General features: G+C 38.4%; 3 protein-coding genes across 5 annotated transcripts; 2 read left to right on the forward strand and 1 right to left on the reverse strand.

Moving 5' to 3' along the window:
* The first annotated feature begins 2,079 nt into the window (after positions 1-2,079).
* uap1l1 (UDP-N-acetylglucosamine pyrophosphorylase 1, like 1) lies at positions 2,080-6,071 on the forward strand. The gene is made up of 9 exons (XM_056745551.1): positions 2,080-2,715; positions 2,784-2,988; positions 3,095-3,270; positions 4,037-4,209; positions 4,379-4,572; positions 4,728-4,868; positions 4,954-5,139; positions 5,395-5,461; positions 5,790-6,071. Exons 1-9 carry the CDS (start codon positions 2,427-2,429, stop codon positions 5,877-5,879), a joined length of 1,521 nt encoding a protein of 506 aa, XP_056601529.1. The 5' UTR covers positions 2,080-2,426; the 3' UTR covers positions 5,880-6,071.
* Positions 6,072-6,161: 90 nt separating this feature from the next.
* zdhhc12b (zinc finger DHHC-type palmitoyltransferase 12b) lies at positions 6,162-9,964 on the forward strand. The gene is made up of 5 exons (XM_056745570.1): positions 6,162-6,666; positions 6,944-7,083; positions 7,408-7,500; positions 7,590-7,756; positions 7,970-9,964. The coding sequence occupies exons 1-5, from the start codon at positions 6,570-6,572 to the stop codon at positions 8,283-8,285; spliced, it is 813 nt and encodes a 270-aa protein (XP_056601548.1). The 5' UTR covers positions 6,162-6,569; the 3' UTR covers positions 8,286-9,964.
* Positions 9,965-10,010: 46 nt separating this feature from the next.
* Positions 10,011-25,363, reverse strand: pkn3 (protein kinase N3). Of its 3 annotated transcripts, XR_008906466.1 has the most exons (23): positions 23,773-25,363; positions 21,863-22,139; positions 20,301-20,455; positions 18,789-18,918; positions 18,098-18,249; positions 16,643-16,859; positions 16,253-16,435; positions 15,980-16,089; positions 15,234-15,377; positions 14,848-14,923; positions 14,382-14,547; positions 14,110-14,212; positions 13,950-14,023; positions 13,426-13,495; positions 13,252-13,343; positions 12,883-13,059; positions 12,659-12,721; positions 12,482-12,558; positions 12,257-12,399; positions 11,983-12,090; positions 11,823-11,903; positions 10,957-11,441; positions 10,011-10,693 (listed from the first exon to the last, which is right to left on the reverse strand). XR_008906466.1 is itself a non-coding variant. In XM_056745541.1 (22 exons), the coding sequence occupies exons 1-22, from the start codon at positions 23,791-23,793 to the stop codon at positions 11,241-11,243; spliced, it is 2,820 nt and encodes a 939-aa protein (XP_056601519.1). In that variant the 5' UTR covers positions 23,794-25,363; the 3' UTR covers positions 10,011-11,240. The 3 variants fall into 3 exon arrangements, 2 of the variants coding, with proteins under 2 accessions (XP_056601519.1, XP_056601521.1); XM_056745541.1 differs by having other exon boundaries at positions 10,011-11,441; XM_056745543.1 differs by lacking the exons at positions 20,301-20,455; positions 21,863-22,139; positions 23,773-25,363 and adding an exon at positions 19,345-19,831 and having other exon boundaries at positions 10,011-11,441.
* Positions 25,364-25,417: the final 54 nt, after the last annotated feature.

The raw sequence follows: 25,417 nt of genomic DNA on the forward strand, positions 1-25,417 counted from the left end.
CATTGATGTCATACAATTTTATAAAAGAAAGACTTTGTTATAGTTCATGCAAAAATGAAAATTCTGTCATGATTTACTCTCACCTTCTTGTCATTTCAAACCTCTATGACTTTCTATCACAGAACACAAAAAAAGTCATTTTGATGTAATTTGGTAATCAAACAGCACTGGCCCCCATTTACTTCTATTGGTTAAACACAAAACCAATGCAAGTGAATGGGGGCCAGTAACAACATTCATTCATTCTGTGTCCTGCGGAAGTAAGGAAGTCACACAGGTTTGAAATGACAAGAGGGTGTGTAAATAATGACAGAATTTGAATTTTTGGGTGAACTCTCACATTAACCCTTACGAAAATTAACCATGTTTTTGGGGTGCATTGATTTCTTTTTTTTACGACAGTAGCCATCGTTTACTATGGTTTTTACAAAACACTCGGTTTTCAAAATCATGGTTATTTTGTGATCAATTATTACGATTATTACGACGGCATTTTAGTACTTAACCCTAAGTCCAAGATTTCGATAATAAAGTCGAAATGTTACGAGAATAAAGTCGAAATGTTACGAGAATAAAGTCGGAATGTTACGAGAAAAAAGTCGGAATGTTATGAGAATAAAGTCGAAATGTTTCGAGAATAAAGTCGAAATGTTTCGAGAATAAAGTCGGAATGTTATGAGAATAAAGTCGAAATTTTTCGAGATTAAAGTCGAAATGTTTCGAGAATAAAGTCGAAATGTTACGAGAAAAAGTCGAAATGTTACGAGAATAAAGACGAAATGTTACGAGAATAAAGTCGAAATGTTACGAGAATAAAGTCGAAATGTTTCGAGAATAAAGTCGAAATGTTTCGAGAATAAAGTCGGAATGTTATGAGAATAAAGTCGAAATTTTTCGAGATTAAAGTCGAAATGTTTCGAGAATAAAGTCGAAATGTTACGAGAAAAAGTCGAAATGTTACGAGAATAAAGACGAAATGTTACGAGAATAAAGTCGAAATGTTACGAGAATAAAGTCGGAATGTTACGAGAAAAAAGTCGGAATGTTATGAGAATAAAGTCGAAATGTTTCGAGAATAAAGTCGAAATGTTTCGAGAAAAAAGTCGGAATGTTATGAGAATAAAGTCGAAATTTTTCGAGATTAAAGTCGAAATGTTTCGAGAATAAAGTCGAAATGTTACGAGAAAAAGTCGAAATGTTACGAGAATAAAGACGAAATGTTACGAGAATAAAGTCGAAATGTTACGAGAATAAAGTCGAAATGTTTCGAGAATAAAGTCGAAATGTTTCGAGAATAAAGTCGGAATGTTATGAGAATAAAGTCGAAATTTTTCGAGATTAAAGTCGAAATGTTTCGAGAATAAAGTCGAAATGTTACGAGAAAAAGTCGAAATGTTACGAGAATAAAGACGAAATGTTACGAGAATAAAGTCGAAATGTTACGAGAATAAAGTCGAAATGTTACGAGAATAAACTTGTCGTAATTTTGTTTACGTGAATGTTGTAGTTTAAGAGTTTAAGTTATGTAGAAGCTCGTCATCTGAACCAGTGAGTTAGTTCTTCTACGGAAGGCCTTGCAAACACCAGCAGTCATGTTTAAAACCTCTTTAGTTCACATTTGTAAATTTTTATAAATCCTTAAGGATTGTGGCTTTTATACGCTTGATGAGACCAGATGTTTGTACATTAGGTACTCAAGCAGTGTTTTAATATTTCAATGTTTTTATTCTACTTCAATATTTCGATGTTTGCTTCAGTTTATCATATGAATCCATATGCCACATCCATTGATTCTAGCAATTCTGTGATTTTTCTCAAAATATTAAGAGTTTATTCTCGTAACATCTCGACATTGTTCTCGAAATCTTGGATTTTCTTTTTTTTTTACGTGGCACTAAAACGCCGTCGTAGATTATAAACCATAAATTATTATTGTTACTTTAGACTTCTGATTCAGAGTTTTCTGATTGTAAAGAAGGAGAGAGAAGGACTCAGCTGACCAGCGCGAGACGGATCACGTGACAGCGGTTAAAAGTGAGGAAGTCATTCATCCGCAGCTCTGGAGTAAACACGGGGCGTGTCTCAAAACCTAGTGACATACCTACTGTAGACAGCATTTTTGTCCTGGGATATTTTTACTCTGTATGCCACCGTGTGCCAAATGCTGTCTAGGTAGACAGCTCACTAGATTTGGAAACACATCCACTGCATCCGAAGGGGATTACCGAAGTGACTCCTGTCAACTAAATAACATTCATTGACTGTAGTTCTCTGTCATCTCACCAATTTTCTCCCCTTGCAGCGATACAATATGTGTATTTTACAATCTGTACTTTGATCACGAGATTCGGGCGGTGGAAACGTATCTGAGTCGCGTTGGGGTTTGTTATCGCATCATTAATGTGTTACTGTTCCGGTGGGGAAAAATGATATCGTTCGAGGAAGCTAAAGCAACGTTGGAAAGTGTAGGACAGAGTCATGCGTTACAGTTTTGGGCCGAACTATCTGAAGATGAGAGGAGTGCGCTACTGGAGGAAATAGCTCAGCTCGAGCCCAAAGAGTTACTCGAGCACTGCCGAGCTGCTGTAGCGGCTGCGAGCCGACACTCGACTGCTGATGTTCGGCTTGACGCGCGGATGGAGCCCGTTGCTACAGAGTTCATTGGAAGTGTGCGTAAAAGTGACAAAGAAACACTGCAGATGTGGAATGACGAAGGTAAAGCGGCAACAAATGATTTTTGTACGTTGTCTAAAAGTAAAAAGTACTTTTTATTTTATTTTCAGGGTTGTTGCAGATTTCACAGAACCGGGTGGCTGTTTTGCTGTTAGCTGGTGGTCAGGGGACGAGACTTGGGGTGTCATATCCCAAAGGAATGTACAATGTTGGGCTTCCTAGTGGAAAAACAATGTACCAGATCCAGGCTGAGCATATTCAGAAGGTGCAAGAGCTGGCCAATGAGAAGCATGGTTGTTTGTGTACAGTTCCCTGGTGGGTCTTTTCATTTGCAGTTTCTTCATGAACAACTTATACGTTACAAAAAGAAAAAGACAGAAAAACACACACACATTCTCTTAATGTTTTCATGATGTGACAGGTACATAATGACCAGCGAGTTCACCCTGGGACCCACGGAGAAGTTCTTTAAAGATTATGCCTACTTTGGTCTTTGTCCGTCCAACGTGGTCATGTTTGAGCAGAGGATGATCCCAGCCATAGGTTTTGATGGGAAGATCATTCTGGAGAAGAAAAACAAAATAGCAATGGCACCAGGTTAGAAGTTATTAGGCTAGAAGTTTAGACAGAATTAAATGAATAGTAGTTTGCCCAAATATGAAAACTGTGTCATCATTTACTTTTGTCACTTCAAGCCTATATGACTGCTTCTTTAACAAAACACAAAAGACGATATTTTAAAGAATGTTTTTTACCGCCACCCATTTACTTGGATTGGTTTTGCGTCCATACAATAGAAGTGAATGGGTGCCGCAGCTGTTCGGTTACCAAATTTCTTCAAAATATCTTCTTTTGTGTTCTGCAGGAGGAAGAAAGTCATGCCGTCATAACATATGACGTAAGCAACAATAAGAGGACTATACTAACTGTCCAACTTATAACAAACCGATCAAAAAGGGAAGGGCAACATTTTAGAAGCTGTTTCACTCAGATATACGTCACGATATGGAAAAGAAGTCAATCACAACTTCCGTTTCATGGTGACTTTAAGTAGGGCTGTCGCGATTCATCGCATCCAGAATAAAACATGCAAATATTAAAGAAAAAATTGAAAATATAAACATTTACATATCATTTTAATTGTTAGTAAATATAAATAAATACATCTAAAAATGTCCTAAATATATATACATGTATGTTTGTGTTTATGTTTATGAATACAAAATTATTATGCACAGCACACAGACACATATTATGTAAACACAAACTTTTATTCTGGATGCGATTAATGGCGATTAATCATTTGACTGCCCCAATTTTAAGTAGCATAATAAGACTGACTTATTCTTCATGGGTTCTTCAGATGGAAATGGTGGCCTCTATCGCGCTCTAGTGGACAACAAGGTTCTAGAGGACATGGAGAGAAGGGGTGTGGAGTATCTTCATGTGTACTGTGTGGACAACATCTTGGTGAAGCTGGCAGACCCGTTCTTTATAGGCTTCTGTGTAAATAAAGGAGCAGACTGTGGTGCCAAGGTGAAACAACGGCCTCATCTTTATTTAAGCCAGTATTTTTAGGTCACTCAAAAGCTTATCCATATCCAAAGTTTTACATCGAATAATACAGAAGAGTTCATCCTTGACATATGGATTATATAAAATGTTGTGTCTAGATTGAGTCGCTTTTTTTTTTTTTTCTTATCAGGTGGTGAATAAGGCTTATCCTGCAGAGCCTGTTGGAGTGGTGTGTCGTGTGGATGGTCTGTATCAGGTAATAGAGTACAGTGAGATCCAACCAGAGACTGCAGAGCTGCGAGACCCAGGAGGAGAGCTTCTGTTCAGTGCTGGAAACATCTGTAACCACTTCTTCACCAGACGCTTCTTACAGGAAGTAACAACGTATGTCAGCAACATACTTTTTACATTATACATAATATAGTACGTCGGCATTTTCTTAGTGAGTAAGGGCTGCTTTCTGTTAAATTGTTGTATTCATGTATTATCAATTACTTTTAGCACACAGGACCTTTACAATAATACTTTTTTTCTCTTAGAAATTATGAGGGGCAGCTAAAGCAGCATGTGGCTATTAAGAAAGTGCCATTTGTGGATGGAGAGGGTAACCTGGTGAAACCCACCAAGCCCAACGGCATCAAAATGGAGAAATTCGTCTTTGACGTCTTTCCGTTCTCAAAGTGAATTTTACAGCCATTCTCATTTCAGTGCAGAGACAAATTTGGGTATTGCCAATGCTCTTACTGCTCTTATCTTTTCATGCAGGAAATTTGTTGCATTTGAGGTGTTGAGAGAGGATGAATTTTCACCCCTGAAAAATGCTGATGGGGCACCTCTGGACACACCAACTACAGCCCGCCGGTCCCTGTTATCACAACACTACCGCTGGGTTTTGGCAGCTGGTGGGAACTTTACGGATGAGCAGGATAAATCCATCACCTCAAAACACAGGTAGTGAAACACTGTTAAAAGTCAGATGGGATATGTTGCCTATTTCACAACAATCGCAAAATTTCTAGTTCACTATCCACAATAACTCGAGAAATGTCTAATATTCTTTAGATTATGAATCTAATACTTTTTGACTGGTTAGTCTCAGAAGAAGATATCCTACCATCTAGAAAATTATATGTTGTGAGGAAGTTCTTATGAATGGAGAACAGGGCAGAGTTTGTGCTGACTGACTTGTATTTTTGTTTTTATCAGTATGGCACAGAATGAAGAACCCCCAGCAATCTGTGAAATCTCTCCTCTGGTATCATACTGTGGTGAGGTAAGCAGTCGACAGGCCAAAAATATTCAGAGTGCTTGCTTCTTACTGAGCTTGATGATTAGAAAAAAACTGGTTTGCTCAGTAATATCAAAGTTTTGGGGAGAATCATGCATAGAGAAATTGATTTAACAAAATAAGGCACAACTGTCCCCAAAACAGTTGGGACACTTTAAAATGATAATAAGTTGTTCCTGCTTCTGGAGACCTCTCTCTCTCTCTCTATCTCTCTCTCTCTCTTGTTCTCTCTCTCTCTGACCATCTCTTGCTGTCCTTTGTCGTACCCTTACTGAGACATGGGGATATACTGTCACTCTTGCGTGTTTTACAGGGTCTGGAGAAGCTGCTGAAACAGAAAAACCTGAAGTCTCCCTTTTATCTTGATGTGAATGAAGCCAAGAATCTTTTGCAGACTACGTAGTGTTTCACATTATCAAGTTATGCTCCGGCATGTTGAAGGAAGTCAAAGGGATGTTTACAAATCTGTTGTTAATCCATCAAAAAACACACCAAAAATCTTTTTCATATCTGAATTACTGTAACTTGTAATGCAAGAAATGACTTGTACCAGCGTGGACTATAACACATGTACAATAAATCACTTTTTACTTTGTTTTGATTTCTACACTTTTTATACACATCCTTAATTTAAGCACAATAAAATCAAATATCCGCTTAAAGTTGGAAGAATGTGTTGTGTTTACAGTGTTTAGCCTTACGTTCCAGAGGAGAGGTCACGTGACCACAGCTGACCAATAGGAAACGTGACATGCATCCTACTCCCGTCTAAGTAACCAACGAACGGAATCAACAAGCTTATTATTAGAGCGCAAGAAACGCCGCTTGTAAGACTTGCATAACACTGCTATGCACTGGATGTGCAGCTTACAAATGTGCATTTTAGGCTAAAAAATAAAATTTCGTCAAAATGGTTCTTGTTGTGGAATTTGCGGTAGGATGCGTATCACTGACAGGTGGAATGTAACGGGGTTCCTATGAGCTGGCTAACCTGGCTAACGTTAGCTGCCTATAGAAATGCGCCAGCGTGAGAATAACATGCATTCGGGCAAACAGCAGATGCGCGCTTAGATGCTTATTGAAGTATGCAAGGATGTTTAAAAATGTGTTCGGATCAGGATTTCTGGTGAGGACAGTTCATGTCATCTTGACATGGGTCATAACGTTGATTCTCTTCCTTCACGACACCGGTAAGTGCTCACATCACTTCCTGATCAGATCTGACGTAGACGTGTTATTGTATAGCGAGAGAGTAGCTGTAATGTACATGATGCTGCTTCCCACCTGTATCATAACTGAGTGCTTTAATTTCAGTCCTACACCCACAGATTTGACCAGCTTTATAACTATTTTAATCTGGTGCACACTCTTTTCTATTTGTGTTTACTATAGTCTGTTATTCTTTACTATATATGCTCTGTTATACTTTATTCCATTTTACTTTATTGTCTTATATTGCTTCCGCAGACCTCCGCAAACAGGAGGAGACGGGGGAGCTCACACTGCCAGTTCTGTTTGTCCTGCTGGTCCTGGTGTCAGTGTTGCTGTACTTTGCAGTTTCACTCATGGATCCTGGTTTTGTCCTGTCTGATGACTGTGATTTGCAGGTCAGTTCATAGACATCCATGTCATGCGATCTAAAGGGACATCATTTATTTGCCCTTTTGTCTTTCAAAACCTGTATGTGACTCTTCGGTCTGTGGAACAGAAAAGAAGATTTTGAGATGTATCGGTGGTTTTGCGTGCATATAATGGAAGTCAATGGGGCCCCAATGTTGTTTGGTTACCAACATCCTTCAAAGTATCTTTTTTTCTGTTCCACTTGAGAAAGAAAGTCCTACAGGTTTAAAAATGACATGAAATGATGATAGATTTTTATTTAAAAGATGGCCTCTATAAAGACTAAACAGACTCAAAATGCTGTATTTCAGTTCACACTTGGCATCACAGAGGAGACACAGGACATGATTCCTCAGGCCACTAAATCCTTACGACTGCGGCGCTGTGGACACTGCCTTGTACAGGTGCGTCATTTCTAATATGGTTGGGATGCAAATGTATCATACATTTGTAAGAATAAACTTGAATTTATTAAATATGTTGATTGTTCTAGCAACCCATGAGATCTAAACACTGCCAGACCTGCCAGCACTGCGTGCGGCGTTATGATCATCACTGTCCCTGGATAGAGAACTGCGTTGGGGAGAGAAACCACCGCTGGTTTGTGCTTTATCTGGCTGTCCAGCTTGTGGTCTTATTGTGGGGATTGCACATGGCCTTGTAAGTAAAGTTATATATTATGACTTGCTTGGCAAGACTCATTAAGTATCAGCTTAAAGGGATAGTTCACCCAAAAAGAAAAAAATATGTCATCATTTATTTACCCTTAAATTTCTCAGTGGTTATATACAACGGAAGTCAATGGAGTCCAATGTTGTTTGGTAAGCAACGTTCTTTAAAATATCTTTAAACGGATTCACTTCTCACATACAGGTCAGGCTTTAGTCATAGCCCCACCTGGCAGCTATGGTTAAGGTCCAATGGTGTGCTTCTGGGAGCAGCAGCGGTAGTGGCCGTGCTGTCTTTGACCGTGCTTCTCCTCCTGGGGTCTCACCTGTACCTGGTATCTCTAAATACCACCACGTGGGAGTTCATGTCTCGTCACAGGATCTCTTACCTCAAGAATTGTGGCACAGACGAGAACCCTTTTGACCGCGGGACCCTGCGCAACCTGTGGGACTTCTTCTGCGTGTGGGAACCTGTGGTTTGGGAGCATGTGTATTTCAAGCAAGGCAATGAATCCATTTAAAACACAATTCTACCTGGAAGTCATAGCTACAGTAACAGGTAACTTGTTCAGTGGTTTGGTGGAAACTGAATTTGCCGTTCTCCTTTAAGTTCCATTTTGAAAGTGATTTATTCTTCCAGTGCATGAACTTTGTAGTTGCAGTGTGTGATCATTATTTTGTTAGGTACGTTGGAATGATGAGCGTTTTTATAACCTGTGTTTTAATGTGGCTACTTTGCCCTGATACAGTACTACTTTGAAAGTTTGTCTGTGCTGATTTTGCACATTTTAATAGCAAAAGAAGAACAAAAAGCACAAGATCACAGCAGCGTTTTAGAGCTGTAATGTGGTTTATTATTAATGCAATACGATGAGATGACTTTAGCCAGTCGTTTTATAGAATTTTGCTGCTCCATTTGATTATATTTTATTTACAAAGTTTTTCTCACTCATTAATGTTACAGTAAAGCTGTTGGACAAAATGAATATCAATATATAGCTGGTTAGCATACCACTTTTATGATGCCTAACATGACATGAGCAGATGGTGTCATACTTGTTACCGTACTTCAGCAATTATTGTGCAAACATTTCATGTTAAAGCTGCATTCTGAAACTTTTGAAACATAAAATTGTACCATTGCAAAATCACATCCAACAGCTCAAATTAGAAATTATTATTATTTGCTAACTGTTGGTAATTAGGTTAAGGCAGAGCCATTGAGAGGGAGAGTTGCGTCAATCCGTTGACTCCAAGGGAACAGTATTTTCACAGCAATGTCGAATCATGGAGGCTCTCAATAGTTGCCGGAAGTTACTAGTAATGCATGGAGCTGCAGCTAAACAAGACCGATTGTGACGAACCTTTAACCCATTTAAAGACGCAAGTCATTTAATGAATCAAAAATGAAAGCAATTTAAAGAGAAACCATAACATAACACTGATTTAAGTATTTGCTTAATAACTGATTTCTGTAAATTTTTAATAGAAAAACATTACAGAATGCAGCTTTAATGTACTAGAAATGCCTCTGGTGTTATACTGTATACATATTTTTACAGAACTTTCTATTATGCCAGATGCCCCCTTTGAAAATTTTAAACAGGGTAATGCAAAGTTGTTGATATAGCACTTTATATATTAGTGAACTTTCAATGTGCTAGCAATGTTATTTTATACAAAAGTATCTATTGTACCAAGTACATCATCATCTCAATTTCACTCACTGAACAGATGACACTACATCCAGAGAAATCAACACATTAAACGAATATGAAAGATAATCATTGCATTAATGCTCAACATAACATTTTTATAAGCAGGGTCTTTCCTATTACACATGAGCCTCTTTAAGACGCAAGTGCATGTGAATTAACATTCCTATGACTGTTACATTTCAGTTTGTATTGCCAGTGCATAAAGCTGTTTTGTTGGTTCAGTACAATACAGTCCATTCTTTTCGTTAAAATGTCCTCATTGCAATACAGGAACACGAAAAGCAATAATTATTTTTGCTTTGTAGTTTTTTTCAATGTCTTTGAATCGCTTCCATAAATTTTGCACTTCAGTGTTATACGTATCAGCATTATTGCTGAAGTTTCATGGATGCTCTGCTCAGTTTTTATCAATATTGTTATGCAACATTTTTTGAAGATGTGATATTTTGTAACTTCAGTACTCAATAAACTGAACAAACGTGGTCGTATTGTTTTTTTATTTAGAAAAAAATACATTCATAACCTTCATTTGAATTGATTTATATTTATTTTTACTTCATATAACTCATAGATATGGCAAGTTTCATTTAAATATTTGTGGCGTTTTTGTTCACAGTGTAACTTACCAGCAGTAAACCACATTGACATAGTGAATCAATGATGGTCTGATGTAGGCAAAAGAAAATACAGACAAACATTAAAGAATGAACAACTTGAAGATACAGCTCTGAATCACCTAGTATTCATGATTAACAATGTTTATCTTAGCAGGTCAATATGCTGACTATATCATGCCAAGAATAGGATTAGCCTAATTCAATTGGTCTCAAACCATATGCACATGTGAACAGAGATATACAGAAATAAAGGGCAAGTTGCCATTTGCAGCTGACCAAGACATCTTTTAAGAACAAATAAGTGTTGGATTTGGGAAGAGACAAGCAAAATTTATCTGGGGCACCAATCCTAAATCAAATCCAGATTAGGGACAACCAGAGATGAACATTTTCAGTCACACAAAACTGTGAGGCTTTAACATGAACATACATGACATACACAGAGCATAGAAATGTTCGCTCCGATAGTTACAGTGTAGAATTTAAGGAGCTTACGATTCTCCAGTTGCGTTGATTGCTCAGATCAGCACTACATCAGAAATCCATAAAAACTGAGTTTGTCCCCGTCTTATTTCAGCCTGATGCATTCTTCATCTATTCAGTAACAGTGCAAGTATATTTTGGCATTAAAGTTCAGTGTAACAGGAAGACTTTCTTTTTAACAGCTGGACAAACCACAAATAAACAACTGATGACTAATAAACATCACAAAGAAAGTGTTTTTCGCAGACGAAAAACTGTTTAAGTTGCAAAAAAGCAAAAACTACTTTTTGCACATTTAAGTGTTCTTATGAAAACACACAAAACAGGGACAGCAATGCAGTTAAAAGCTTGTTAGCAGAACTGAGCTTACTCACAGTGGTGACTGAACCTTCTCTTTTACCGAGACGGTCGCAGTGCTCCGGTCGTGCGGTTTTCCTTCATTTTAAAGTCCAGCTGGGCTCTGGACTGTCTTTGGAGCTCAAGCACACAACAGCAGCCATGTTACACGAAAAGCACACAGCAGCCTTTTAAGGGTGACATGGAGCCAGCTTTACTTGACTTGACTGTATAACTGTAGAGTGAAGGGAAATTGGATAGAGAAGGAATGAGGGACGAAATTTGATATGGCACGACCCCTTCAAGTGTGATCGAGCGGAAGTCAGTGCAGCGCGGAAAAGTCAAAGTCTGCGAAGAACTCCTGCTGCTCAGCGCTGAGGAAGAACGGAGTCTGTGGAGGAGTAAGGACTGGCTTCAGGCGTGTGAACTCTTCGTCGAAGTTACTGACGTCTCCTGGGCTTTTAATTGCCGGAAGGAAAGGAGGTTTTACTCTTTTGGCCAATAAAGCCTCCCACTCTATGCCCTGGTGGATGCAAAAGAGAGCAGTGCTTATGAAAAGGGAAGTCTTTTAGTGTTGGTTCACCCAGATGAAAATTCTGTCATCGTATTTTCATCTTATTGTTCCAAACCTGTTTGACTGTCTGTCTTCGGGCTTGTCAGGGCCGGTGTGACATCAGGGATGTCAATCATGATTAATTCATTGTCTTTTTTTTAACCAATCATGGTGCAGAACATTCAAATCAGACAAATGGATTTGAAAGCCGTTGTTGAATGGAATCATTTAGACGACTGTACATGTTCATTTACAGGAAACACGAGGAAAAGCAAATGACGACACATTTTCGGGTGAACTATCCCTTTAAATACTTTGTGAAGTTAATCATGTGGTTAATAATGTGGTTACCTGGAAGAATCTGTGTCTCTTCACTTCATTAGCATCTTGCTCTCCTGCCCCTATTCTTCTTTCGGGGTTCTTCTGCAGCAACTAGCGTGAGACGAAACGACGTGTCAGATCTCATAAGAACCAATTTCGTTCCATTTTACAGGGAGAGATGAGGTATTACCTTCTGGATAATGGAGACTGACTCAGGGGACAGAAATCTCGGGTAGCGCACTTCATCATTCACTATGCTGTCAAACACCTCCTCTTCATCATCACCAGGGAATGGGGACTGGTGGAAACAAAGGAAGACAAACACAATGCATACGTTCTATTACACAATAATGAACAGTTACAGTGAGTTTATTCCCTCATTATAATTTGAAAACATGCACAACCGAGTGTACACTGTGTAGTATGTTAGAGTAAGGTATACTGTTTTAAATTTCAATACTGACCTCTCCCACTAACATCTCATAGATGAGTACGCCCAGACCCCACCAATCCACAGCACGGGTGTAGGTGCTGTCTGTCAAAACCTCTGGAGCCAAAAACTCTGGTGTGCCACAAAAGGTTGATGTACGATCGCCATGTCCCATACCTGAGTGGAGGCAAAACTCACTGCATAAATATCACAAAATGAGGTGAAATATGCTTACAAAATAAAAACTAAAATCATGTACCTTCTTTGCAAAGCCCAAAATCTGCGATTCTCACAAAGCCATCAGAATCCATCAACAGATTGTCTAGCTTTAGATCTCTAACAGGGAGGACAAAACTCATTCATAAGATGACATGCATTATTTCTATAAATGCATAAAACAGGGATTTTTGTTGAAGTTGGGTAATTGTGTATTTACCGATATACAATTTTGTTCTGATGCAGAAACTCCAGGCCCAGTAATACACAAGCAGCATAAAACCTGAAAGAGAAAGCCTCCGTTTATTATAGTCACAGCCAGTGGAATGTGTTAATGCTAAAAATATACATTCAGTGGGTAAACATCTCATGTGAGTGAATGCTTATGTAATACTTACGTAAACACTCTAATTAAAGAGACAGTGGCTGTGTTTGTGTGTGTACCTGGCCTGTCGCTCAGAGAAGATGCTGTTGTGTATGTGGGTCATCAGGTCTCCTCCAGGTGAATACTCCATCACGAAGCACACGTGGTCAGGTGTCTGGAAGCACCCATACAGGTTCACCAGGAATGGATGACGGGACACGTTGATGGTCTCGAAAATTCGCTTTTCACACATTAAACTGTAAAGAATGTCAAAATACAGTACCCATTATAGGACATCTATGTTAAATTTCAATTTTCTATGTTAAACTGCTCAGTTCCAGCTGCTCAAAATCTACAGATTTATTTCTAAAATTGGTTTAGGTCATATAATGCAAAAGAACGAAAACATCCCATCCTGCTACGTTCAACATTGAAATGCAGAACATCACCTGTCCACTTCATCCCGGGTCACCACATCTCCTTTCTTCAGGGCTTTGATGGCATAAAGTTTGCCAGTCCTCTTGAACTCAGCCAGCAGGACCTTATATGAGATACAGAAATGACATTGTCATTGTCATTGATCCAGAATCTGATTACATTAAAAGGAAAACTGCAGGACTTACCTTTCCAAAGTGCCCTCTTCCTAAAACGGAAATGCAGTTAAATTCCTCCATATGCACCCCCTCTTTCCTCCTGTGAAACAGGATTTAGACACAACAGACAGTGTGAAAAAGAGCAAAGAGAGGAGGGAGAGTCACATCCTACCTACTGTATGATACAAGAATGTATGCAAACGACAAAGTAAATAACACAAGATCATAGTGATATTACTATTAAAAGATCATAGAGTTTAGTTATCATAAAATAACTCAATTTTTGGAATTTTTCAAAAATCATGTTGTTTATTGTACATTGCAATTAATTTCAATCAAACTGCAGTTGGTTTGTTTTCACTTAAGCCATAATAACTAATAAAATATAGCTAACTAACAAAATAAAAACATGATAATATAATAAAGCTTATTTTTGAAAAAAAAAAAAATGAAACACGGTTATTTCATTTTGGAATCAAACTCTTCTTTTCTTGACATTGATGCTTGTCTTAAAAAGCTCTACTGATACATATCTAGCAAACCGAATGACCTACCGAGGTGTAGGCTGGGGAGCAGGCATGCCTTTGACCACATGGTGATCCTCTGAGAGGCTGCCTTTGGCAGGAGTCTAGTAAATGCATTCAGAAACACATCATTACACCTTTAGATTGACCAAAGCAAGAGAAAAATACAGGATACAAGTTGCTTCTGTACCGCAGAAAGTGATGTTTCATTGGTGGGGGTCTTTGCCAAGTGGATACGTGGTGGCTTGGCAGGACGCTCCTCACTGAAGTTGAGTTTAACCACTGCTGAATCTCTGTGATGAACAGAAAATACACTCAGATTTTAGATATGTTTAGGATTTCATGTAATTTACATATAAAAAGAGAATTACTTAATTTAACAAATCTGAAACTATTAAGATATTACAAAAAATGTATACACAATCCAGACTAAAACCTGTGGGACACGTGTATATGTCTCACCCAGAAGGAGGCGTCCATGCAGATGGGGGGGACATGGGCTCAGATCCGGGCATCGGTGGGCTCAAAGCGGAGACGTTGCTGTTGCAGGGTGGTAGCACGCTCATCATCAGACGTCCCCACGTGGCAAAGTTCATGTTCATTTGAGCTGCCCGCAGAAAATTCTTCCCTGAGAATGACATTAAATCAGCTACAGTTAATTGTCATTACTCAGAAGCATCTGCAAAATGTAAGCATCTTTGTTAAAAGCTGCACTTATAACACAGCATTTTCTAAACTCACTGTTAATGACTCCATTATGTGGCAATTAAATGATTTGGTGTTACTGACTCAGGGGAACCACATATTTGAAAACAATCCAGTGATTAAAAGAACAATCAATCATATATAATTCATGAGTCAGGAATAACATTACTCCTCCAAACCCTTTATAAAGAGAATACAGAAGAAAATGTGAGGTCAAGCACACCTTTTTCTTTGGGGAAAATTCGTTTCTGTCTCTGTAGTTTAGGATGTCGCTCGATGACGGGGTTGATGAATCTCACCTGCGATCAAACAGCACGATAAACAGCTGAATAGATTTAATACGTGAAATTTCTATGAAACAAACCAACACAACCTATACACCACTTTACAAGCACTTCAAGTTTCAGTTTTTATTATAGTTTATCTAACATAATTAAATCTTAGAATTCTATACTTGTTAAATATTTTAAATCGGTTCTTAATATTCTGTTGGTTGTATTTTGTTCAAACGAGTAGAAGAACTGAAAGAGGAAGTTCTTCTGGACCAGCATGGTTTACATCATCCATGCTTCTGTGTTGTAACTTGAAGGTGTTATAGTGTTCTCTCACCTCTGTGAACAAAGTGCCCTGTGGCTCCAAGTAAAGGCACATGCCATGCCGCTGGTTGTCTAGGAAATCTTCTAAACGCAGGAACTTCACGGCACACATGGATCTCCAGTCTCGCCAGTACACTGCAATCTCCAGCTCTCGAGACTGCAGGGGCCAAAGATCATGTGAGGGGAGAAACATTCGTTTTAGTACCCTAATACCTCAGAGTAGTCTTTATATTATATGGTACCTGACAAGGTAAAAACTGGCACATGCATTTCATTTTTATAGGCAGTCAAAATAATCACGGGTGTGGAGCTACTCATACTAGAGAGCGAAAAGTTGATGATTACAGATAGAAAGCAACGGTAAACACTTCACTATTAGGAAAGAAAACTGTGATAAGTGCTGCAGTTATAAAAAAACTAACTACTAGTCATTCTAAATCCACTATGAGGGACATTGAGACTGACTCAGCCAGTATTCAGGCCACATGCCCAAAGGGTGAGCAAAAGATTACAGTAATGTTGAGGGATTTAGATGTGGATTACTACGGAGGCTGCTGATTGAGTTCTGGAGAGTAAAGCCATGTTAATGAAGGTGGAGAAAAGCCTTTAGCCAAAGGCCATCATGGGCACTTTCTGTATGTGGTGGTTACTGTTGACAACTACAAATGGCACATTTTAAAAGCTCTTCAGCTCCAACATGGAACTTGTTGAAACCCTAAATGACCAAATATGACTAGGAAATAAGCAGACGGTACTGACCCGCTCGAGTTCGATGCTGAAGCACTGATCCCAGGCCTCCTTACCCAGCAGCCGCCAATGTGTTCGACCAACTATCTTATTATCCACTTTTAATACGGCGCTGATCTCATCTGAGGTGGAAAAAAGAGTCAATCAGAAAGAACAATACATTAAATACTGTTCATTTTAAAAATAAAGCACCTATCAATCTCAGATGTTCAAATTATTTAAAAATGCTTTTATATTTTACACTAAAATTCATTCATTCGTGTATTATAGGACTGCGAGACTCACAGGAGAGCTCATCAGTCTTAGGGGTTTTGCCGTTGGTGCTGCGGGTGGAGAGGCCGGTCCTCATCCGAAGCGATTTGGACTCAGATGGACTACCAGGGGCCGAAGCCATGCTGCTCACCCGACAGCGGCCTGGTACTGACTCCAGCAGGTCCTGACAACCCATCAGTCTGACCTCCAAACGCCCTAGAAACACAATACACACAGGTCATTCACAATCTAGTGGACATTTACAAAATAATTACATCTACAATCAGAATCACACACTACACAAGCAGTTTAAAAGTTGCATCACTTCAATACTTATTTATAAATGTCCATTGAGACTTTCCAATCAGACATCATAGCATCAAAAATTTCTTTCAATCCTTATCATTTCAACCGTGTTAATACCAGTCAGGCTGGCCGGTTTAAAGAGCGAGGAAGATGCCGAAGACGAAGAGCGCAGGCGATCTCTTTGCAGCCCTACAATGGGTGAGGACCCCACTGTCAGCTCCTCTTTAATGGCAGCTCGCTTGGGATGGTCATGTGGAAGTTCTCCAAGCCTCTCCTCCAGGGACAAGCGCAACAAGTCCATTTTCTGAGAGGACTCCTGCAAACGGGCCTGAGCCTGAACAAAAAAGGAATACTCAATTTCTTTTTATCTAAATTCAATTGCATTGCATTCTGTTTTGTCTGTTCAAAACCAGTACAAGATCTCTACCAGCCCACCACAACAAATAAAACCCCATCCTAATAGACATCACACGGATTGTCAATACTACAACCTGCCCGCTTCATAACTAATGAATATATAATATTGACGCTCATTGTATTCTGATATGCCATAAACAGCCATTGCAAAGGCAGCACTTTTAAATTGCCCCATAAATCTGATTTGTGGAGTGATCAACTAGAACTAAATGGACTAGACTAGAATCAAAAAGTCTCATATTCAAAATCTGGATGAACAAACATTTTACAGTCAATAAACTTATGAAAGAGAACGATTAATTGCAATTATAATGTGATTTAACTTGCACGATTAAACTGTCCTGTGCAGTGCTATTAGCAAAACATACACTTCCTGTTGCCCATGTTTGGCTACAATGAGGTATATGGTGTACTTAAACGGAGGCTTTTATGGGCGGGCTGGACAAAGTCAAATCTTTTTTACAAGCTAGTTTGAGCAACCTACACAAGAAAAATCCATTTCACCATCTAATTGACTCTACATGAGAAAGCATGTAATAGTTAAAGATCACATTGTTCTCCAAACAACATTCTCTATAAAATATAATCACGTCCATGTTAATCTTCAGGGAAATAGCAATAGCATTGATTCATGTCTAAGATTTTTGCATTTGCTTTGCATATGGTTCCATTCAGTATGTTTCCACAGAAAAGTCACCTCTTAAAATGCTAAATTTGACAGAATGAGGATCGTTCTAATCTGACTCTTGCGAATTAAGTATAATGTCACAGTTGAGCCAAGCGGTGTTAGCTTGCAGCGAACCCGTGCAGCATATTAATGATCTCATATTTCAAGTGGTTAAGCAGAACAGAAGGCATTTACACACAAGCATAAAGGTGCAATAGCAAAAAAGGAACAAAATAATTCTATAGATGATTCATGTTAAACTACATCATAAAATAATGAAAAACAAAGCAATTAAAATGATTTAACAAACTGTGATTATATCTCAGACTGAACGAGCACTCTAAGTTCCTGACATTTAATACGTCCTAAAGTCTTAAACGTTCCTCTAAATCTGAACATCCTATCTTACTGTTCCATCTCAATGCATCTCTCATCTTTATTTGTTTGCTTCTGAATAGCCTTGACTTCAGACACGCGTAGTAACTTACTTCGCCAAGAGCACGTCGGTCCTGCACTTTGCGAACGCCGAGCTGCTTGACCACATTTTTCGCACCTTCCGCCACAGCTGCCTCAATCCTTAAATGATGCCTAAGCTCCTCCACCCGCAGCTCAAGGGGACTTATTGTCTCAGAGGGGCGACCTGCACAAAAACCAAATCAACCGTCGTCTCTCTGACTTGAAGTCTACATTATCATGGTAAATACATGGCACTAATACAAAACAATTTACAAAGGTATGAATCCTATGACCCACAGCTCACACTTCGGGACACCCTGCTATAAGGTGATTTGTACTTCAGTTTTAAGACTATAGTTGGAGTGTTTTAAAGGGATAGTTCACCCAAAATGAAAATTCTTTCATCATTTACTCAACCTCAGATTGTTCCAAACCCCATACATTTCTTTGGTCTGCTGAACACAAAAGGAACTAAACAGATCTCATCCCCCATTGTCTCCCATAGTATTTAGTTTCCCTATTATAACAGAAAATGGGGGATGAGATCTGTTTGGTTACTGACATTCTTCCAAATATCTTTTGGAAGGTTGAGTAAATGATGACAGAATTTTCTTTTTTGGGTGACCTATCCCTATAAGGGACATAATGATTTCCAAGATTCTGATGTAAACACTTTTATAACAGTCATGATTCCTTTCTCACAGGCTAAAAACGCTTGCTCACCCTCTGGCTGTGCGGTCTCTCGCTCTCCTTCTCTGGCCTGGGTGACTTTGACAATCTGCATGCGGAGCAGCTCGATTTTCGTCTTGCTATCCTGCAGCATCTGCTGGGCTGTGGATAACATCTTCCGATCCTGCGGAGTGAAACCAGGTGATAAGTGAGGTATGTACATTTTGCATTCAAAGCTAAACTTAAAAAGACAAAGACAGAAACTGGCATTTAAAGAAATTGATATGAATAAATAGGCTATATACACAGTTCCCCCAACAGGTCACCAATTTATCAGTGTTTATTAGCCTGTGCTGCAGTACATTTCATAAAAACCAAGGAGGTGTGAACACACCCAGCCATACAAACAATGCAGACAATGCCATTTCTCTCCGGAGCTTTTATGAGGCGTATTAGTACAATCACATAAGTGCCAGAGCGCATATATCCTGATACATTATGTAAATGAGAGAAATTGCAACATCCAACCGTCGCGGCACTCCTATAGACTTCAGAAGTAAACAATGCCGCAAACGTGTGACCTGCAGGAAAAGGACAGAATAAACGGTACCGTCCATAGCGCTCTCCCCCTCTCAATGCAGCTTAAAAGCTCATCCGTCATGTTTCGTGAACTTTCAGATGGCTGTATGACATCCCCTTGTTCCTCCTTGACCCCCATCAGACGCTTCCCCTGACACGTTTCTCCTTCTGTCCTTAGACCTGCTCATGCCGTAAGTTCCAGTAAAGCAGACACGGAGCACCACGTTTCATCCCGATCTGGGATCAGCATGCGAGAAGCAGTTCCATTCCTCATTATATCGTTTTGCTGTCCTTGCATTACACTCGCCGCTCCCCTCCCTCTCTCACATTTGTTCTTTCTTTACGTTGTTCACAGATCTCTTTCCACAGGAGTAAGCTACCTCCGTGCAACTGCTGCTGCTTCTGTTTTGCCCTGCCTGGCCGGCCCAAACCTGAATGCTTCTGCATTGGCTGATGCAAAGTCACATGGGCTGCTGCTGTCGCCAGGCCCAGCACAGGAGATACTGAATCAGTACCAGCGAGCGCTTCCTCTTCAAACCACACACTCGGAAAGCGGTGAAGCTTGAATGCATTTGTCTGTAAGTGTCCCAAGTATGTGTGTGTGCGGAAGATCAAGGTTCAGTACTCAAGCTGTCTGGACCCAACACAGACATAAATCACTGAGCTGCCAGCACAATGTGTCCTCTATAGACACAGCAGCATTATCAATGCCCTGAATGATAGAAACGCACATGCTCGGAGAATAAGTGGCAAATACAATCACAGCTAGCTAGAGGTCATGGACCATTACTCTAAAAGGGACATAAAGAATGGGAGTCACACAAGACAATGGGGGGAGGAGAAGGTAGAGAATTGGGACCTTCTTTGTGGCTGCGTTATTATCCCTCATAGTCTTTTGGCAGCAACCCAAACTGCCTGGTAGAAGACACGTTAATCATCTTTAATATGCAAAAGATGACAAAATAGGGTCGCAGGGGAGCTTCTTACCTTCACAGAACTGTAGGCATAAGTATGAATAATGTTTTCAGCCCCTTGTCTCACTTTGAGCTCCATGGTAAGCTGCTTTTTCAAGGTACGGACATGACTTCCCAGGGGTGATGTGATCTCTTCCCAGTGGCATGGGTCTGGAGAGGTGGCATCATCTGGACCGAGTAAGAAGAATATGAAACATTTTAAATTTTAAATACAATAAACATAAAAAAATCTATTGTTAAAGAGATTACTGTATTCTCTACATTGCACAAATAATAATTTTAATATAGGAATTAATTATTTTTGCCATTTATTAAATTTTCTGCTGAAAACCTCAATACCGTTATAATTGTGATTTCAAAAAAGTAAAATTAAAATATTCTGTAAAAATAACTGAATGTCCTACAAGATATTTTCAAAAAAGTCGACAATTGTCAAATTAAATAATTGTGGGAAAAAAAGAAATATACACAATTGATGTTCTCATCCTCTGTAACACTATTATGTTTGCACACACAGATCTTTACATTAAGATTGATTTTGTTTCAAGTAACACATTTGCCTGTGTCTTCCAAATTGCTAGCAGGTTAAGATTTCTTTATATTTCTATAGTTAAAAGTGAAATATTCTCTTGTTGTACTGGGTAAACAACAATATTGTTGTTATAAGCACGTTATCATTATATAACAGGTAGTTATACATATTTTAAAAAAAGTTTACATTTATAATTTCTGTAAAATTATACTACATTAGTGTCTAATTGTGTGTTGATGAGTAAAATTGATTAGGCATCATAGCTTTTTTTAGCAAAACATGCTTTGATATTGACATTTTAGACTGCTATAGTAATGCCAATTCTTAAGGTCTTGCTTCGGAAAAAAAAATTCAAAAGTGTTTAAATTTTGAAATGAATGCCCTAAAAGGAAATTTGTTGATGATAAAAAAAGTTTGACATCTTTAATATTATACTTACACTATAAAATGAGCAAGACACAATGTTATAAAAAGTTAAATTTAGGTTTTCTAAAGGTTTTTTTCTTTGACCACTTTTCACCACCTGCTATTTCCCTGAAGATTAACATGGACGTGATTATATTTTGTAGAGAATGTTGTTTGGAGAACAATGTGATCTTTAAGCATTGCATGATTTCTCAAAAAGACTCAATTAGATGGTGAAATGGATTTTTCTTGTTGGGTAGGTTGCTCAAACTAGCATGTAAAAAGAGTTGACTTTTGTAGTTTTGGTTCCTAGCCACAGTTGCAATTGACTTGCTCACTGGGGGAATACTGACTGATTTACAAATATAATAATTATCTTGACGTACCGTGGGTGAAACTATTTGTATGGGATCATGTATATACATTCTGAGGAAAAATAATACCCAAAACAATGCATATGATGATGGTACATGAATCCTAATAACTGAATGAGTGATAATTTTATACTTTCTAAGTATTGAAAAAGGAGGATAAATAATCAATCAGTTGAATCTTAAAATATATTAACATCAGACTTAATATCAATTATCAACACAATTAAATCTATGATCTCATGATTAGATCATGTCAACTCTCACCTGTCACAGTTTCTTTCTGTGTGGCCATAGCACGTGCATTTAGTTCCTGGAGCTCCCAATGGAGCTGCTCGAGTTTGCGGCTGGAAGCTCTAAGTTGACCATCAACATCAGCTGCGTTTTTGCGGTTGGTCACTGCCCGTCGCAGTCTCTCAGCCGCCTCCTTGATCTTCAGTTCCCGCTGGATTTCCTGACGGAGAAGGGCAATTGCATCCTCAACACGCTGCTGAAACTCAGGGTCCATGAGATCACCATCTGCCAGACCCCGCAGACAGCTGCTCTGTGGTGTTTGAGTGCAGAGAAATTAAGAATGAATTAAATGTAAAAAATAAAATGCATATACAGGCCACAACATCCGAAAAGTTTTCGAATGCATGTCAGGGTGATGACAACTGTATGTATGACACATCGATCAGTTATACTAAGACAAGAAAACTTGAATAATCACTAATCAAATAAGCAAACTAAACATCTTTGTTTGGATAGATAAAAATCAGACTGCTTATTATGCACATGCCACTGACGTCATCTCAAACACACAGCAATTGGAGCCATGAACGCAGATAAAGACACGTGAAAAATAAGGCTATAAATACAGCGGTTTGGTTAAGAAAAATACATTTGTTGCACATGTAGCAGAGGAAAATTGACAGGGGGTAACAATGGCTATATTCTTCACAAATAGATATTCACTCAGTCACACATAGAAGGCGCTGTTTCACAATTTTTCCACATTATTTTTAAACCAATAAGAAAGTCTGAAACTAAAATCTAATCAATTTCTCCATATCAAATATTTTATGCCATATTATCAATAGTACAAATAGTAACAAACCTTATGTTAGAGTAACATTTATAGACCCGTTTAAACCTTTCAATAATTTAGGTCGTCATTTACCACTGTCATATCATCAACCCAGAAGTAACCCGTTCTACCTTACATCAGAGAACATGTAACGTTAAAGGTTTAGAGTTTAAGACAAGTGTATGTCCCACTCTCAAAAGAAAAGGTTACACATCACTTAAGTTAAGTTAAAGGGATACTTCACCCAAATATGAAAATTCTGTCATAATTGACTCTCCTTCAAGTTTGAGTTGTTCCAAATCAGTATAAATGTCTTTGTTCTGATGAACACAGAGAAAGATGTTTGGAAGAATGTTTATAACCAAACAGATCTTGTCCCCATTGACTCACATAGAAAGAAAAATTACTTCACCTTTTTTACCTACATTACCAAAAGAAGATATTTTGAAGAATGTATGACAACAAACAGTTCTGGGGCACTTTTGACTACCATTGATTTGGAACAAATCGAAGGTGATTAAACGATGACGAGATTTTCATTTATGGGTGAACTATCCCTTTAAGTTCAATTCGAGTTCAAGTTTATTTATATAGAGCTTTTCACAATGTGCATTGTTCCAAAGCAGCTTTACAGGAGCAAACAAGAAAAACAGAAATACACAAAAGGTAAAACACAGCACAGTGCATGGTGTTTACAGAACAAGCAAGATCATTCTAATAAATAATATCTAATAAATAAATAAATAAATAAATAAAAGCAGTCTCCCGGTGAGCAAGCCAACACTGCCCTGCTTAAGTCACTCTCAAGCTTATAGTGAGGAATAAGAGAACCTTGTCAAACTCATTCAACCTGAAAACCCTAAAGCGATATTTAATTATATTAAAAGGCCAAGTGTATTTAAATGACTTTAGATTTTAATGACTTTCCATAGATTTTTGCGTTTTACAGATAAACTGAAACTGCTACAAACAGCTAAACAGAACTCCCATAGCAATGTAAACAAACACGAGCAAAAAACAACATTAACACAATTTTGACTTTATAACCAAACTGTTCATAACTACATCAGTTAGGCTTGAATAAATAAATGTCTATTTTGTTTTATACCTGTACCGTCACACCCGACATCGTGCACTGCTGTCCGTCAAGTGACGTCCCGACTAACCGATTCCTCGCTCGCGCTCTCTGCTCTGGCTCAAGCGGCGCACGATTGAGTGACACTAGAAATCATATCCAGACTTCCAACGGAATCTGAGAAAACCAAAACGCCCGTTCAAGAGGGGAAAGGTTGTATGTCCTTCTGTTACACAGAAAAATGGAGGAGAATTCAAGTGCCCGACTGTCAGCTGGGCGGCTAGACGGCTCTCGAGTTACCGGTAGTTTTTGTGGAAGTTTTTCTTTCCCATTTCCTGAGGTTTGAAAAAGCTTTCGCCGCCTCCCTTTTCAATGATTGGTCAACCGTGCTGTCAGTCACAAGCGTAGCATCTGACGTAAGTCCAATAGCCTAAATTATAAAACATTATTTAACATCCAATAATAAGGACACAGCAAAAGTTATTTTAGACAAATAATTACAGAAAATGTATTGTTATCTTATCCCTCAAAATTAGCAAGAATAATTATGAGAAACGTTTGAAAAATTGTTATGGACACACTATTTATTGACACAAATTAGACACTAAAGATAGTTACTCAACGTCCTTTAAGTACTAAAATGACAGAGCAGCAAACAGCGGGGATCATTCACAGTAGCGCAAGTATAAGAAAACATTAATGTCAACAAATTGACAAAAAATACATCATGTGTACTGACGACACCTTCCCATCTCACATGTAACCCACAGCACTTAGTAATAATCTAATTGTTATGGCTGCTTTTATGTATGGCTTTTTAATGTGCCCCTTTGTATGCTTATAAATGCTTCAAAGCGAACATGAAAGCTGTTCTGGTTTGGAAGGATCACTGATGACAATATTTCTCTTGTTGATGCACCTGTAGTTGTTGGTATGCAAGACTAATACTTAAAATGGTGCTCATACAACTTTATTGCTTTTTACATTCATATGTTAATGTGAAATAATGTAAATATTTCATAAATATTTCACTTAGACAGCTTTGAAAATATAATTATATTTTTTGTTTTGGTGTCGGGGCGTACAAAGCAGTTGTTAGTCTGCGAAGAGAAGTTCTGTGGTGCACTTTGAGGCTCACAGTCACAGTTCCTCAAAGCAAGAATCTATTTCCTCTAAATAGTCTGGTGAAACGTCTATCTCTTGATCTTTTTCTCTTTCACAATTTTGAATAACTTGTTTTATCTTTTAATAGAAATCAAATCTCACAATTCACCTGACAGTTTCTCTTCTTACACCGTATCATTGCCATCTTCTAAATCAGAAATTTTCCTTTTACAGAATTCTCTGATGACATTATCACCTCGGGTGAAGTGTGACCTACCAGAATGATGAAGTCACACAGTAGGTTTGAGAAACATTTATTTTTACAGAACCTTGCAACATATAAACAAAACGTGAAATGATTTCGGTAAATCGGGAAAGTGATCTCAATGTCAATTTGCTTGAGTTCACTACCCAAGTGGGCAATTGATGTTAAATAGATCAAATTGACGTCAAATATCGACATCAAAGAATTGGTCAAAAATGCAAATCAAATCGATGTCAAGTTTTGACGTTAATTTGATTTGCATTTTCTTTTACATTTTTTAACACATTGATGTCCTATTCTAGACCAATA

Source organism: Triplophysa dalaica, chromosome 4 (assembly GCF_015846415.1).
Source record: "Triplophysa dalaica isolate WHDGS20190420 chromosome 4, ASM1584641v1, whole genome shotgun sequence".
In the NCBI taxonomy this organism is placed as follows: Eukaryota; Metazoa; Chordata; class Actinopteri; order Cypriniformes; family Nemacheilidae; genus Triplophysa; species Triplophysa dalaica.